This window comes from Gobius niger (genome assembly GCF_951799975.1).
Source record: "Gobius niger genome assembly, chromosome: 19".
NCBI classification, from domain to species: domain Eukaryota; kingdom Metazoa; phylum Chordata; class Actinopteri; order Gobiiformes; family Gobiidae; genus Gobius; species Gobius niger.
In genome coordinates, this window is record NC_136870.1 from 20290703 (window position 1) to 20308214 (window position 17512).

At 44.8% G+C, this 17512-nt stretch overlaps 2 protein-coding genes across 3 annotated transcripts in view; both read left to right on the forward strand.

Moving 5' to 3' along the window:
* The window catches only part of samd8 (sterile alpha motif domain containing 8), a 243737-nt gene that overhangs the window by 176253 nt on the left and 49972 nt on the right, over positions 1-17512 (forward strand). The gene's annotated exons all lie outside the window — the stretch shown is intronic.
* Positions 1-17512, forward strand: part of dock1 (dedicator of cytokinesis 1) — a 294516-nt gene that overhangs the window by 66177 nt on the left and 210827 nt on the right. For both annotated transcript variants that reach the window (XM_079577082.1, XM_079577083.1), the window contains exons 19-23: positions 4138-4235; positions 10822-10911; positions 11978-12078; positions 13169-13297; positions 16152-16260. In XM_079577082.1, coding sequence (XP_079433208.1) covers positions 4138-4235; positions 10822-10911; positions 11978-12078; positions 13169-13297; positions 16152-16260 — 527 coding nt within the window. The remainder of the gene's footprint in view (positions 1-4137; positions 4236-10821; positions 10912-11977; positions 12079-13168; positions 13298-16151; positions 16261-17512) is intronic.

The following is a 17512-nucleotide window of genomic DNA, read 5'->3' on the forward strand; positions in this document are numbered from 1 at the left end:
GCAGCACATGGGAAGGAAACGATCAGTCCCATGCAGAGGGTGCCTGGTGTGGCTCAGGGTGGCCTGGGCCCCTTTCTCCCCATGCACCTCTCAACCATTACCTCGACCTCCCAATCCGCTGACCAATATGTAAATCACTGCAGGCTCAGGGGAAGATAATTTTATGTGGCATTTCTGTGAGGAAAAGTAAATCATTGACTTCTCAGCTCGAAACCTGCTTGGAAATCTGCATGCACGACTGCACTAGGACTTTTAATTAAACCAATCCTCCCTTATTTTCTTTTTTTCCTCCTTTTTCTCGGACACAGTTGGATGGAGAGCAAAGAAGTGACACCACTGCAGGCCAACATTGACTGGAATTGAAATTAATTGTTTTACTCGCCCAAAGCACCAGTCTGTTTGAATAAAGGGTGCATTATACGCTAATGTTTCTGTTCTGATTAGGCCACGGAAAATAACCAGGAAAGGGCATGGCTACAGGATATGGCTCTTGTGAATTGCTCCGACAAATCTGTTCTGTTTGCTCTCATTTTAATTATGCGCTAACTTGGATGAAATAAATGAAGTGCATATATATAGTTCATTTTTCTATGTAGGCTAGAATATTACAGTATCATGCCTGGCATTTTCAAAGCTTCAAAGCATTACACGAAGCTATGTCATTGAGTAACTCAAAACAAAAACATTTATGCCAATGGTAAATGGAATTTTCAAGTGTGCCTTATGTGTTTTAACCTCATGTCAAATCAAAGCTGCAAAGTCAGGTGGTGGAAAAGGCGTGCCAAATCACAGCAAGACTGATTTTAAGAGGTATTTTTCACCAAACAAAACCCTGCAATGATATTAAATCTAGTATTGTATTTTATGCCTCATGTGTCCACCGTCCTTAGACCCTCCTATGCGGAGGAAAACTAATAAACCCAGTGGGAGAAAAGGGAAACCTCTGGGAGTACCACAGGAAGGGGACATCCACTCCCATGGATGGACAGGAAGAACATGCAGTCCTTGTTGAAGCTTCAGTTCTTGTTGTCCAGTCCTTGTTGGATGGGTGAGAGAATAAACCGTTGTGGTCACGTCTGAAAGCTAGCAACTATGAGCAAAAAGGAGGTTAAAGGGATATTTCTGATTTTTTGACATAGGGCCTCATTTCCTAGTTATCCAGAGTGTTGTTGATTTCTGGGGATTTTTTCTTTTTTTTTTTTTAAATTCATGCAGTCCTTATATTTGTAGAGTTTAGTGGTGCTAGGTTAGTGCTCGGCTAGCGCATGTCTATGGTAACTAGTAGCCTGCATTAAAACCTCTTCAAAATCATAGGTAGTCCTCCAAACGTTACCATATCTGATTTGTAGAAAGCTCCTTTGTGAATTCCACGTGTAGTAATGCCGGCCGCAGGTAAACAAACTACTGTAGATCCGGTAACCGAGCAGATCACTCCGCCGCTGCGTAGCTTCCAACCAGGAAGCTGATGCTGCTCAAATATAAGTTCTTTTAAATGCAAAATTGTTAGATTTCAAAAATTATTCAGTCAACACAGACATTTATATTGGTAGTCTGGTGTTTTAAGTGATTTGCCTCAGGTCCACTGTGCTTGGGTCAGACTGTTTTTAATGCAGGCTACTAGTTACCATAGACATGCGCTAGCCTAGCACTAGCCTAGCACCACTAAACTCTGCAAATATAAGGACTATATGAATCCAAAAAATCTATGTATATATCTCCAAAACTCAACAACACTCTGGATAACTAGGAAACAAGGCCCTATGTCAAAAATCCTGAAATATCCCATCAACCTCCTTTTCAGTAGTTGTTAGCTTTCAGACGTGACCACAACGGTTTATTCTTTTAAATGTGTCTTGTTTATTGAGTAGGTCTGACTAGCAACACTTCCCCCTGTACTCCTCGTCCATTTGGTAAGAGGAATTCTCAAGCTAACCCAAGGTCCACAGGAAAATTCAGCTGCATTTGTAGCCTTATACCCAATGGCCGACAAAAGGCACCTTATCGTGTAAACGCTGTCACATTGAGGTGTATTAAGGCTAGGTGCAAATGGCCCAACTATGTTAACCAGAGCTTGGTAATGAGGTCACTGTGGACAACGTTTTACGGGGGAGTGTCGCCTACAAATTGCATCTGTGGACTTTCCCGTTACGTTTAAGGGTGCTCTCGTTTAATGTTCCCTATGAGACTTATTAGCTTAGTCTTGTCCTTTTAGAAAACAGCGATGTGTAGCCTCCCACTAGTCTCTGTAGGAGGTATTGTCAACTCCGGAGCACATGGGCCCACACTGATTAGCATTAATGCACTCTGCCACTCAACTTCCTCCGCCTATTTCCAAGTCAAGTTTTATAAGGGCATCTCCAGCGCCCTGTAACGGATATTATTAAGGATATTAAAATCGTGATATTAAGATTTAATTCTGCTTAAGATATCAAGAAATGGGTGTAGGAGTCAGAGACTATGCAGAACCATAACTGTAACCCATCGAGACATGCAGTCGCTTCTACTTTATTTATGAAAGCAGAAGGACATGTTTTTTGCCGGCCTCATATCTTTCTGACAGAACTGCAGGAGGGTTTTCTCAGGCCTTTCTGGGATTTTTACTTGTTCTACTGCTTGTTTAATTTATTTTCTTTTTCAAATGAATGGGTGATGCAGTTCTCTGATTGGTTAATCTGCCTGTCAATCACGCCCATTGGAACTCAATCAATAAAGGAGTAAAGTTGAGGATTCATACTGTGTAGCAGGAAAAGCGGGTGATTTTGGATAGGCTACCTACTACAGTCAACTGTCTTTGAAATGCAGCTAGTTTGATCAAAGACATGATTTGTTCCAACTAATAGTAATAATGCTTTATTGTCATTATTGTTAATAGTTCACAAATGTTTATTGGTCCAAAACATGGCTATACTAGTAACTGTACGTCCATCCATTCTAATTTTATTTTTTTATTTCAATTGCAAACATACTGTAGTATTTGTTTGGCCTGTCAATATAACAAAATCTTAAGTTAGATATATCGAGGTTGGAAACTATCACGAAAAACGATGTTATTGCAGACCTTATGATGCAACAGAAACGAACTCTAAAGTAGGGACGAACGATATTGAAGGAACTTGCGATATGCAATGGTTTTTGTAAGATTTTTTTTTAGAAATCTTGTACTAATGAGGGCCAGACTGTTAGCATTGGAGCAGCGTGAACTACACATCACGCAGGGGCCGAGTCTACAGTGAAGATCCCGCCCTTATGCCCTTTTTAGGAACATGCTTCGTCAGAGCTGGGGAGGAGGAATCTGTAAATCCGCCATGATTCCCCCCTCGAACGTGGTCATTGTGGTAAACGGGGGGAGTGAGGAGGAGCTGTCTATTATTTTTTACAGTCTATGCTCAACACAAGAACATACAGTCACACACAAAAGGCTATAGTCACTAGTGGCCGCAATGAGAGCCGTCGGAAAGATGTTTCACCACAGTCTTTTTAAAACGCCCTTGTGACTGTATGGTTCTTATAGTGAGGGGGATCCTGGTGAGCTCACAGAAAAATTCATTTTGTCCGGGTAGGATTTGGGTTGTGGTGGATCTGGTTGACCGCTTGGATTGAGAGCTGGGTCTTGGGACCAGAGCAGACAGTGAGGCCGATGGGCAGTTGTTGAGCATCACATACATTGAAATACATGTCTTATTATCCTTGTGTAAAACCAGCCTCATTTGGGCTTTGCAGATGAATACATAATTTATGTCCATCAATTTTACCCTATGAAATTCAATAATATTTATACGCACAATTCATTCATAATAATTTAGAGTTCTTCACAAATGTATACAAGTTTGTGGGTATAATTTAGTGTATGATGGGTATGGGTCAATGCCAGTGCAGTAACTCTACTTTCCATTTTAACAGCCTGCCAACCCTGACTGAACAAGCACTCCCTCGAGCCAAGTGAAATACATCCTGACTCATCTTTTTGCATCCATATTCATTTTACATGATCATGGACTCGGTGCGAAGACTTTTTAATACAGGAAATAAATTGAACTAAGCTTTGAACATCTTTTGCAGCCACTCGACGTCTCTTCAAACTCTACAGTTCAAATTAATTTAGTGCACTGTGTGAAGACTTTTCTCTGTTTGTTTTAGTGGATCTTCTGGGTTTGCTGAAATGGCGGTCCAACACGAGCCTCCTACAACAAAACCTGCGGCAACTCATGAAGGTGGAAGGTGGAGAAGTCGTCAAGGTATATCTTTTATATTAAACAAGTAAACATTTTAATTTAGGAATAACAGTAAATGGTTGTCATCGATTTTGCCATTTTTGGTGACTTTAAAGGCAGAGCATTTCCAAAACTGCAGCTCTTGTGGGGTTTTCCCATTCTGCTGTTGTCAAAGTCTATTAAAAATGCTTTGGATCTGCTTTAGGCCTAGTTTTGATCTAGTTTAGTCCTGGTTCTTTTGCAGCCCTTGTGAGATGTCATAGGTTCTAATTTCTGATATAACTTTTTATAGCTCACTTAATTATGAACTGCTAAACTAATGCTGCGTTCCAGACAACAGGTAACTGCTCAATTTCGGACGTCCAGCTAGGAAAATTGCCTTGAACTGGTTGTTACAACATGTCAACTCGGAGATTATTGGAATGGTCCGAGTTCAGATATGAAATGAAGACGGCAATGGCGGCCCCCAGTGGAGAGATGGAGCTAATGATAAAACTTTAACAAACACTGCATCTGTTATGTGAACAGTATTTTTGGTCACAGCCTTCGATGCAACGTTATTTAGCATGTCCATCCATCCATCCATTTTCTTCCGCTTTATCCGGGGCCGGGTCGCGGGGGCAGCAGTCTCAGCAGAGATGCCCAAACTTCCCGATCCACACACACCTCCTCCAGCTGTTCTGGGGGGACCCCGAGGCGACACCAGGCCAGCTCGGAGACATAGTCCCACCACCGTGTCCTGGGTCTTCCACGAGGCCTTGTCCCACTAGGACATGCCTGGAACACCTCCCGCGGGAGGCGACCAGGAGGCATCCGGAACAGATGCCCGAGCCACCTCAGCTGGCTCCTTTCGACGTGAAGGAGCAGCGACTCTACTCCGAGCTCCTCCCGGGTAGCTGAGCTCCTCACCCGATCTCGGAGGGTGCGCCCAGCCACCCTGCGAAGGAAACTCATTTCGGCCGCTTGTATTCGCGATCTTGTCCTTTCGGTCATTACCCAAATCTCATGACCATAGGTGAGGGTGGGAACGTAGATCGATCGGTAAATCGAGAGCTTTGCCCTCCGACTCAGCTCCCTCTTCACCACGACAGACCGATACAGCGACCGCATCACTGCTGACGCCGCACCGATCCGTCTGTCGATCTCACGCTCCATCCGTCCCTCACTCGTGAACAAGATCCCGAGATACTTGAACTCCTCCACTTGAGGCAAGGACTCCCCACCGACCTGAAGAGGGGAAGCCACCTTTTTCCGGTGGAGAACCATGGCCTCGGATTTGGAGGTGCTGATTCTCATCCCGGCCGCTACACACTCGGCTGCAAACCGCCCCAGAGCGTGCTGGAGGTCCTGGTTCGTTGAAGCCATCAGAACAACATCGTCCGCAAACAGCAGAGATGAGACTCTGAGGCTCCCAAACCGGACACCCTCCGGCCCCTGGCTGCGCCTAGAAATTCTGTCCATAAAAGTAATGAACAGAACCGGTGACAAAGGGCAGCCCTGGCGGAGACCAACACGCACCGGGAACAGGTCTGACTTACTGCCGGCAATGCGAACCAAGCTCCTGCTGCGGTCATACAGGGAACGGACAGCCCTTAACAGAGGGCCCCGGACCCCATACTCCCGGAGCACCCCCCACAGGGCACCACGAGGGACACGGTCGAACGCCTTCTCCAGGTCCACAAAACACATGTGGACTGGTTGGGCGAACTCCCATGAACCCTCAAGCACCCGACGGAGGGTATAGAGTTGGTCCAGTGTGCCACGACCAGGACGAAAACCGCATTGTTCCTCCTGGATCCGAGGTTCAACTATCGGCCGGATCCTCCTCTCCAGCACCCTGGAGTAGACCTTACCGGGGAGGCTAAGGAGGGTGATTCCTCTGTAATTGGAACACACCCTCCGATCCCCCTTCTTAAAGAGAGGGACCACCACCCCGGTCTGCCAATCCAGGGGCACTGTCCCCGACCGCCACGCGATGTTGCAGAGACGTGTCAGCCAAGACAGTCCTACAACATCCAGAGACTTAAGGTACTCAGGGCGAATCTCATCCACCCCCGGAGCCTTGCCACCGAGGAGCTTTCTCACCACCTCGGTGACTTCAGCCCCGGTGATGGGCGAGCCCACCTCCGAGCCCCCAGCCTCTGCTTCCTCATTGGAAGACGTGACGACGGGATTGAGGAGGTCCTCGAAGTACTCCTTCCACCGCCCGACGACATCCCCAGTCGAGGTCAGCAGCCCCCCACCCGCACTGTAAACAGTGTTGGTGAAGCACTGCTTCCCCCTCCTGAGGCGCCGGATGGTTTGCCAGAATCTCTTCGAGGCCGACCGATAGTCTTCCTCCATGGCCTCCCCGAACTCCTCCCAGACACGAGTTTTTGCCTCTGCGACCGCCCGAGCCGCAGCACGCTTGGCCTGCCGGTACCTCTCAGCTGCCTCAGGAGTCCCACAAGCCAACAAGGCCAGGTAGGACTCCTTCTTCAGCTTGACGGCATCCCTTACTTCCGGGCGCCACCACCGGGTTCGGGGATTGCCGCCGCGACAGGCACCAGAGACCTTACGGCCACAACTACGAGCAGCCGCATCGACAATGGAGGAGGAGAACAGAGTCCACTCTGACTCCATGTCCCCCGCCTCCCCCGGAATCTGGGTGAAGCTCTTCCGGAGGTGGGAGTTGAAGACCCCACTGACAGAGGGATCCGCCAGACGTTCCCAGCAGACCCTCACGACACGCTTGGGCCTGCCAGGTCTGACCGGCTTCCTCCCCTGCCAGCGGATCCAGCTCACCACCAGGTGGTGATCGGTTGACAGCTCAGCCCCTCTCTTCACCCGAGTGTCCGAGACACGCGGCCGGAGATCAGATGACACAACTACAAAGTCGATCATCGACCTCCTGCCTAGGGTGTCCTGGTGCCACGTGCACTTATGGACACCCTTGTGCTCGAACATGGTGTTCGTTATGGACAAACCGTGACTAGCACAGAAGTCCAATAACAGAACACCACTCGGGTTCAGATCGGGGAGGCCGTTCCTCCCAATCACTCCCTCCCAGGTCTCACTGTCGTTACCCACGTGGGCGTTGAAGTCCCCCAGCAGAACAGTGGAGTCCCCAGTCGGAGCACTATCTAGTACCCCTCCCAGGGACTCCAAGAAGGCCGGGTACTCTGCACCGATGTTGGGCCCGTAGGCCGAGACAACGGTGAGAGACCTGTCCCCGACCCGAAGGCGTAGGGACGCGACCCTCTCGTCCACCGGGGTGAACTCCAACACGTGACGGCTGAGCTGGGGGGATATGAGCAAACCCACCCCAGCCCGCCGCCTCTCCCCGCGGGCAACTCCAGAAAAATGGAGAGTCCAGCCTCTCTCCAGGAGTTGGGATCCGGAACCCAAGCTGTGCGTGGAGGTGAGCCCGACTATATCTAGCCGGTATCTCTCAACCTCCCGCACAAGCTCAGGCTCCTTCCCCCCCAGCGAGGTGACGTTCCATGTCCCGAACGCCAGAAGCTGCGCATGTGGACCAGGTCGTCGAGGCACCCGGCCTCGACTGCCACCCAGTCCTCTCTGCACCCGACCCCTACGGATCCCTCTGCGGGTGGTGAGTCCACAGGAGGGCGGGCCCACGCCGTCTCTTCGGGCTGTACCCGGCCGGGCCCCGTGGGCAAAGGCCCGGCCACCAGGCGCTCGAGTTCGAGCCCCAACCCCAGGCCTGGCTCCAGGGTGGGGCCCCGGCTGCGCCATGCCGGGCGGCGTCACGGTCCTTGTTCTTTCATTGTCCATAGGAGTCTTGTGAGCTGCTCTTCGTCTGACCCGTCTCCTCGGACCTGTTTGCCATGGGAGACCCTACCAGGGGCATAAAGCCCCAGACAACATAGCTCCTCGGGTCATTCGGGTACTCAAACAACCCCACCACGTTAAGGTGGCAGCTCATGGGGGTTATTTAGCATGTATTGAATTATATCTGGTGTGACAAAAAACATTGGAATCGGTTTATATTGAGGTGTTTGTGAAGAATTATTAAGGTATTAATAAGCCTTAAAAGGACTATACGGAGTATATAAATGTTACAATTATGTATTTTCCTCCCCCTACATGTTCCAACAATGTCCTAATGTGTAGAATGAGCCCAGATCTGTTCACCACAACCGCCTCTAAAATCTTGCACTGTCACTCAAAAAGGGGTTAATTCGGGTCCGAAGTGCCGTCATGCACGAGCTTAATATAGAAGGTGCAGTTACATGTATGACCTGAGGTGGCAGTAGTGAGTATAACATGACCAACTTTCATCTAGCCCCTTTAATAATATGCTTGCAATGCATTAATAAGCTGCTTATTATACTTTCATATGTTAACATACTAGTTGGCCATTAATAATGTGCTTACAAAGATCTTAATAGGCCGATTATTGTATTGTTATCAGCTACAATGCTAATAGGCCATGCATAATATGCTTATTTTTATCCAACCCTAATCCTAACCCTCAACTGAATCCTATAACTCTAAGCCTAACTCTTACCCTAACCCTAAAAAGATTCCTAATGCGTATTAATCTAACTTAATCTAAAGTGATACTGAAACATTCATATGACGTTAGCATCTAACTTGTAGTATTATTAGCTTGTAAGTCCTAATTTTCAGGTGGGAAAAAAAATCCAGTTGCCTGAATTGCAGCATAATACATGAAACCCATGAATTTCAGAGCATGTTTGAAGAGGTCTATCAGGCTTAGGTGGGAGGTGGGTGCTAAATTCTGTACATGAACACCTCTTGATTATTATCAAGTTGTCACCACCAACATGAGAACTCAATTAAAGGCATTGCAGATTCAGCTGAACTGCGGCCGAACAAGGGTTTAAACGAGGTCTATGAATGGCACAGCATCAAGATACCGCCCAAAACTCAGTCAGTACAGCAAACCCCTGGGCCTAGTACATTTTATACATCGTAGGGCTGCATGTGAATGAGATATTTGTTCTTCTGCTGGCGGCATTATAATTGCATTCTTTGTAATTAGGTAACTGACGCTATTTTAATTGCGGTTTTGACTCGATTACGATTCATCTTGCAAGCCGGCCCTTTGTTTATTGCAGTTTTGGACCGGCTTCGCCTTCTCCTCCGCTTGTTTTGTCTGACATCACAATCCTGAATTTAGATGATAGAGATGGGTTCCAACATCTGGTGACACAAACAATGCAGTCAAACAAAACCATTACCGCCCCCCTAAAAGCTACAGATCCTTGGCAGCAATTTCACAAATGATTTCACACCTGCCTGGTGGTTGGTTGGTTGTTGTTTTACCAATCACATTTCATCCTCCTCTCTGGGTTGCTTTGTTCTTCCACATTCCACCTGGTATTTATTCAAGTAGAAAGTCTTTATTTGAAAATGGAATTATTGAAGAAAAAATAATAATCTGAAAACACCTTGTTGTACTGTTTATTTTTTGTGTGTGTGTGGAAAAGAAAGCACAATCTGTCTCTCCGGTCACAGTGTGGCAAGTTGTAGCAGGAAGAACACCTGTTCAAACTCTTAACCTTCTGACACATTTATTATTTGTGTTACTTACAATTGCTATCCGAGAAAGATATATATATATTTTTATATATATAATTGTAATTAAAAAGTACAGTAATATAGAAATAAATATCGCAACAAAATGCAATGATCCAGGTTATATTTGACTAAACACAAATCCCATTAGAATATTATATGAAAGTGTATAGAGTTATGAGTTTAAAGGGATATTTCAGGATTTCTGACATAGGGCCTCATTTCCTAGTTATCCAGAGTGTTGTTGATTTCTGGAATCATCGGGAGAAATCATCGGGTTGTCCTCCAAACGTTGCCATATCTGATTTGTAAAAAATCAGATTTCTGTTGTTTTTTCATGCAGTCCTTATATTTGAAGAGTTTAGTGGTGCTAGGCTAGCACTAGGCTAGCGCATGTCTATGGTAACTAGTAGCCTGCATTAAAAACCTCTTCAAAATCATGGGGTAGTCCTCCAAACGTTGCCATATCTGATTTGTAAAAAGCTCCTTTGTGAATCCCACGTGTAGTAATGCCGGCCGCAGGTAAACAAACTACTGGAGATCAGGCAACTGAGCAGATCGCTCCGCCACTGTGTAGCTTACAACCAGGAAGCTGATGCTGCTCAAATATAAGTTCTTTTAAATGCAAAATGGTGATGTTTTAAACATTATTCAGTCCGCACAGACATTTATATCGGTAATCTGGTGTTATAAGTGATTTGCCTCAGGTGCACTGTGCTTGGGTCAGACTGTTTTAAATGCAGGCTACTAGTTACCATAGACATGCACTAGCCTAGCACTAGCCTAGCATCACTAAACTCTTCAAATACAAAAAAAAAAATATATATATAGCTCCGGAAATCAACAACACTCTGGATAACTATGAAATGAGGCCCTATGTCAAACATCCTGAAATATCCCTTTAAGTTGCCATTGTAAGGCATATACAGAGAGCTAATTTTACCTTACTGCCTCTCGGCCGCCTGAGCCATTGTCAACTGTAGAAACATGTAAAATCCACTGTAGCGTGACTCCTTTGAGCTAGACATTTTCCGTTTCTCGGAATAACTCATCTTGTCTGTTTCAGTTCTTGCAGGACACCCTGGATGCCCTCTTCAACATCATGATGGAGAACTCAGACAGCGACACCTTTGATACTCTGGTCTTTGACGCCTTGGTAAGATATAAGGTTATGTGCCCCTGCTCCTGTCAAAACACTTACAGCCGCGATAAAATGCAATAAGTTGTCAGATCTTGAGCTGCTGTCTGGCCTCTTTGAGTTGGCCTTTTTGGATTTGATTTGGCCTGAATATTTCTGAGGTGTGAGAGTGACTTATTTGTGTTAGAAAAGCGAAGACTTTAGGGGAAGGGTTAAAACGACTGACATATCTAGTTTTTGATAAATAGAAATGGATGCCTCGGGAAGTGATACTGTATTGGAGTGGCTGCTTTAAGTACTTTATAGATTTTGCGATCTTACAAGAAATGTTTGTCTTTTGTCCCCCCCAAAATTCCTCACAATAAACTTAGGGGTACAGTATGTATTGAATAAAAGCAGTGTTTAATTAAATCAGTTGTTCAGCTAAACATAAATACCGCCACCTTACTTAACCTCTGAAAATTGCAGTATTGATACAAAGCCACCCACAACAGCGCTTGAAAAACTCTAATCACATCTGCGCTGAATTCGCCCATTTGCTATAGCTATAATTTTATTCTTCCGTGAGGTTGTTGCTCGAACATTGCATTAGATCAAAATAGTCCCATGCGGTTCTCGAATGAAACATGCCCTATTATTTTCTGATCATTTTCTATTTCGCACAAAACTACTTTTGTTTATCTGCGGTAACCTCTTGCACAAGGGTAGCATTTTGAAATTGTTTTTTGGTCTTATATTAAATGTCCTCTTTTGTTTTCCGGAGTTCAACAAAACAAATTGTATCACTAAAGTTTCTATTACACAACTTGCTCTGCGTTTTTAAGTCGTTACTTGCGGTTCATCACCGTACGTCTTGGGGCCAATTGAAAAAGACTTTCTTTCTCTCAGTTAAATGAACTAAAATTATGTTGTTCGATGTCCTAGATTATCTGCTAGTTCGAGAATTGAGAGGCGAGGGCGTCCAGCGCCAACGCAATCTTGTTTAATTTCCCAGTCTGTTTCGGCAGATTGAATAATGCCGGCAGACTTCTGTATGTTGAATTGTGAGGCTTGTGGTTTTTCACGTCTCTGCTCCCTTTGGCAGGTGTTCATAATTGGGCTGATAGCGGATAGAAAGTTTCAGCATTTCAACCCAGTGCTGGAGACCTACATCCGCAAACACTTCAGTGCGACTCTGGCTTACACGTGAGTTACATGTTACTGCAGTTCTTATCATGTCAATGTAATTAATGGTGGTTTACCTCCGAGCTACTTCATCTCCAGACATGTTAAGGTAGATAAATGAAAAAAATGACTTGTTTAAAGGCACAGGCCACCGTTTTTCCATGTACTTACCTGAGCTTAGACTAGTCGATACGCACCTGTCTGGTCTTTGTGCGAGCCCGTGGAAGAGCGTGGTAGCTTCCAAATTCACCCCGTTTGGAGCTATAGGAATACATTGGGAGAGGCCAAATGCTAACAACATCTTTGGTCGTTTTGCGTGACTGAGGGCACGCACGAAGACCAGACAGGTACGCATCAACTCGTCTAAGCTCGGGTAAAAACATATCTCAGTATGGAAAAACAGTGGTCTGTTCCTTCAAGCTTTTAACCACGTTCAATATGCCTGTGGTTATCTTGAACTTCCTTTGACAATCCCTTATTTGTTAGTCATTTCATCTTCTACATTCAGTTGAAGCACTCCAATCTCTAATTCTTGAATTTGCATAATTAGATAGACTTGGAAATTGACATTTTAATCCATCACTGGACCTATTCTGGGCTCAAAGCATGCCGTTTGCTGAAAGAGAAAGCATATTTCCACTGTCATTTGCACTACTGCCTGTTGAGGGCACTTCAGGCCAATTCGAAATTTTAACCAGCCCAGCCTTTACTGCTTATTGTCTATACTTAATATACTGTAGACATTATTTCACAGCATAAAACGGAGGTACCAAAAATTATGTTTTTCAATTCAATTTTGGTTCAGCGTGTTCATAAACGTACAAACCCTGCATGCTTCACAGTATTTTTTTTATTTTACTATTTTAAATTATTGGATTGGAGAAAATATTAGCCTTTATAGGATCTTGGCAAAGTACATTTTTCTATTTCCTTTGAGTAGCTGCTGCATTTATGAATGGTACTCCTCTGTACATACGCAGGTTCTCCTCTTGAGTCCATTATTATTGACACTTATGTTTTCTTTCATGCCCTGCAACTTGTCCAGGCTTTACTCGGTTCAATGCCCATAGCTCTTGAGATGCATTGCTGAACATAGTGCATTTTTTCACAGGAAGCTGACCAAGGTTTTGAAGAACTACGTTGACAACGCGGATAAGCTCACGGAGCAGCTGCTGAAGGCCATGAAGGCTCTGGAGTACATCTTTAAGTTCATCGTCCGCTCCAGGGTCCTCTTTAACCAGTGAGTGCCCGCCCGTTTGTGGTATTTAATATTGCATTAACAGAGCCCCACTATAAGTAAGTGAGTGCTTTATTGAACAATTTTACAACGAAAATTGAGTTCAGGTGTTCAGTTAGTCCTGAGCCGCTGCGACTGAGTGCACTGCCATTGTGGGCCAACCTGACCAACATGTTTCCGGCAGTAGGGGAAAAATAGGCCATCTTATTCTCCAGTGAAGGCAAGACTTGTGTGGCTAGTCTTGCCTGGATACCTCCTCGTTTGCCCCTTTGTACATATGCACATCAAGGCTATTACCTGGGGCAGAGTGATGTAGCCATGTATATTACTTTGCTGCCCCCACAATCCGGCAACAGATAAATGGAAGAAGATGAAACCATGGATGGATGCTAATAATCCCACAACCCCCAGCTCTGACAACCACTTTGGGAACCCCCAATTGTTAGTTGCTGCCGCATTCCCTACTTCAAAAAGTTTGCTTCGAAGCTAACACAAAAGCTTTATTGGCTCGAGGCGGTTTCGAGTGCCACTACAGGCGTGTGCCAGGACCACATCAGCAGGCTTTTCTTTGTGGGGCCTTGTGGAACATTTCTATAAAGCGCTGGAGTAAGCACTGTGTCGCTTAGTGAGAGAGACTCGTCTGGCCGTCCCGGGATAACACCCCTTCACCCGCCCCCACCCCCCTTCTCGCGCGTCCAGTCACAGGCCTCTCTTCCCCTCCGCCGCGTCAGGTGTGAGGCACATTTTTCGGTAATTGTTGTGGTGGAGCTTTGAGACGGATCCCTCTAATCCTAAACCCTTTGCCAGTCACTGTCCCGGACAATGGGGCAACGGGGGAAACACCAGCAACACAAAAGGAATGCTGTCTGAAAACGCAATTGAATCCTTGTTGAAATCATTCAACCTCAGAGTCACAAGATTTTTCATTTGTAAATTTGTGAAAATGTCTTGTTATTGTCATACCAAACTGTAGTCCCAGAAAGCTCAGATTCAGGATACGGGATGATGTTTTCGACTCTCAGCCTCCACTCTTGACGAGTGTCGGTCTCCTGTATAAAATGCTTGCTTTTATGTCTTAATGCGTGAATGTTTTGCCGTATTACAGTGCAGAGAAGACAGACAGCGTTGCTCATTTACAGTTAATTCCCTGTTTGAGCGAGTAAAATAAAAAGCGTGCATCTGGAGGGATTACGGTCGAAACGCAGCATTGTGCTCCCATGCATTCGAAATAGTCGGGCTTTTAACAACAACACTGAGCTTCGGTGACACTTGTTTTTCAAAGCCTAAAGAGAATACCAAGTCAAAGAGCTGTTCAGTGACATTTCGGTGCTGTAATTTGCATAGTTTAATAATTTTGCAGATTTTCGTTCCACGCCAACAATGCCGGCAGGTGCGTTGGGATCTTGTCACGTTTGTTTTAAATGCTAATCGAGCTGGCAGCGAGAATGATGTCTGTGTTTTTTCATCCGAGTCTATTTCAATTGGCTTCATCGTCTGTCTGAGTTTCAATGATTTGACACACAGCCCCCACTGCCACAAGCTCTAGTCCAGTGATTCTCAAATTTTACAACTTCAAGGGCCTTTTCCAAACATGGAGAAAACAGGAGCTAAACGAGGTCCAAACTGGCTCCAAAATCACGATTATAGTTAACAAAACAAAACATTCGTCCAACTATTGTCATCCTTAAGAGCCTGTTTTGTTAAAAGGAGATTTTCATTACACTCTTGCAACAACATCTCCACTTTAGCAGCTCATAACGACACCAAATTATCCAGTATTGTAATGTGTTTTTTTCAGTGATGATGACTATCTTATTCAAAAGCTAAACAGGATTGCATCTAAAAGGTTCAGATTTGGTCATTTTTACACATAAAATGCCTTATTTCTAAATGAAAACATGAAATTAGGGCTGGGCGATTTCGGATTATTTCACCCATATTGATCAATATCCATTTTTGACTGGATATTGTTTGTTTTAATGGTAAAAACAATAAATGGGTCCAAATACAGCGATAGTTTTCCTCTTCAAAGGTAAGCTTTTCATCTGCGTGCAGTGGCCAGGTCTTTTGATAGCTTCTTGCGTGTGTTTCTGTTTTGCCCATTGAACGAGTTAACGCAATTTTACTGGTAGCTGATTTCACTCTTAACCAGATCCTCGCTGTCGCAGTGCCGCCTGTGACCTCCTGTCTGTTAGAATATTCCTTGGGCTTGATCTGACAGGCGCTGCAGCATCACGGCGCCCAGATTTTTATTTTTTTTCCAGAATGCGACAATGGACAATTCTCCTGTCGATTAAAACGCACCACGTGATTATCGAGATCGGCCTTTTTTAAAATTGCGATTAGATATTCGATTAGTTGCCCAGCCCTACATGAAATGAAAGAAAACGCTTTTTTGTTTCTAGTTTATATCTCTAAATTATATTTTTTTTAGAGACAGTAGAAACAGCAATATGACTGATTGCTCTAGGAATGTATTCCGAAAGTTTGTATAGGTGCTCTTGGGAAAGGGATCTAAATTGCAACAAAAGAAGCAAACCCGGGCGCTCCAAACAAATACGAGCAAATATGATTTTCCTCTTTTTCCCTTCAGTGTCTCGCCTTACGCCGACCAGAAGATCAATCAACATTTTTAACGAAGTATCATCCAGAACCAAATCATGACTTGACTTGAGCCTAACCAGGGTCTAACTAGGACCTATGTAACTAGCTCTTAAAGCTGTTCAATCCAGGACCAGAAAACCGGACTTAAATGGTTGACATCTAGATCTGTCTTCACTTCCTGCTTTGATTGCAATGAAACAAATAAACATGTCATTGTGTATTTAAAAAACTTCACTCTTTCCTGTATTCCTAGGCTGTACGAGAACAAAGGAGAGGCAGACTTCATGGAGTCCTTGCGTCACCTCTTCACGTCTTTTAACAACATGATGAACAGCAGCTCTGAGAACACTGGCATGGTGAAGGTTGGTACCACGCTGCCAAGAAACATCTCCCTCGCTTTCTGTCTCGCTCTCTCTCGCGCGCTCTCTGCTACAGCGTGAGCAGTAAACAGCTGATGGCAGGCTTAAGGGAGTAGTAAATAAAATCTGCTGTGATTTGAGCTTTGGCTGACTGTGCTGGATCTGAAAACACACCCACATGCCTGTAAGATGTAAAATTAAGCCTGTTAGATCATGTTGTTTAGGTAGTGTCAGGGATTTTGTCTGCATTGTGTGCCTTTGTGTTCATATCTGCCGTTTTATTATTGCCTTTGTAAGCACGTCAGCGCAGACTCATCTCTGTGGCATTGTCGGTGGCCCAGTGCTCTCTCGCCTTGCAGCAAAATCATCCTAGTTTTTATTTATACTGTAGACTTTCTGTGTCAAATTTGCATGTTGTCCCTATGTCTGGCAGGACTTCCTCGGAGTGCTCTTTTTTCCCCTTTGCAAGGCTAAAAACCCAATCCTAGTCTGTAATCTTGAGCACCCAGAAAGTGTCCAGAAAGTTGGAAATGGACAATGACATGGACTGCAGAGGTCTCATTGCACTACCCGGACAATATAATATACCGTAGTTCTTTCCTTGTCCATAATCTGCTTTGCTGGATAATTCCCATTTAAAGCAGAACTAAGTAACTTCTGCCCCTAGAGGCCACAAGCACCACCGCAGCTGTCGTGGCATTTTGGCATTAATTGTCCGTTAGCCCACAGTTAGCTTTGCCCGTTAGCCTGTTAGCTTCTTTTGATCGTGATAAAGCAAACAACAACGTTTTACAAACTGTTCATCAACAAACTGAAAGCTGTAGACAGAATACAGTCAGGACTTGCCTTTCCGCCATTTCATAAACCTCAGAAATGCGAGTCAAAAGTGATTTTGTAGACAACTGAGAGCAGCGAGGGCGATGTTTTCCATCAGTGTGTATTGGAGAGACACTGGGAGGAGATAAAAGACCCCCCATTCATCCAATTAACACTTTTATCACCCTCTGAGGGACTACGAAAAGGATTTATTAAGGTAAAAAAGTTGCTTAGTTCTGCTTTAAGTTAAGGTTGTTGATATCCGACAGAGAAGACTCCAGCATCAAATTACAATGATTCCCTTGTATTGTCAGAACTAGATCTTGCCAGAAGATGCTACTGTAAGCCTGAAATACTTTATAGAGAACACTGAAAACAGCCAAAGCTTCCCAAAGCGCAGCACAGTCAAAGAGCAAGTAAAAATCTGCACAATACATAC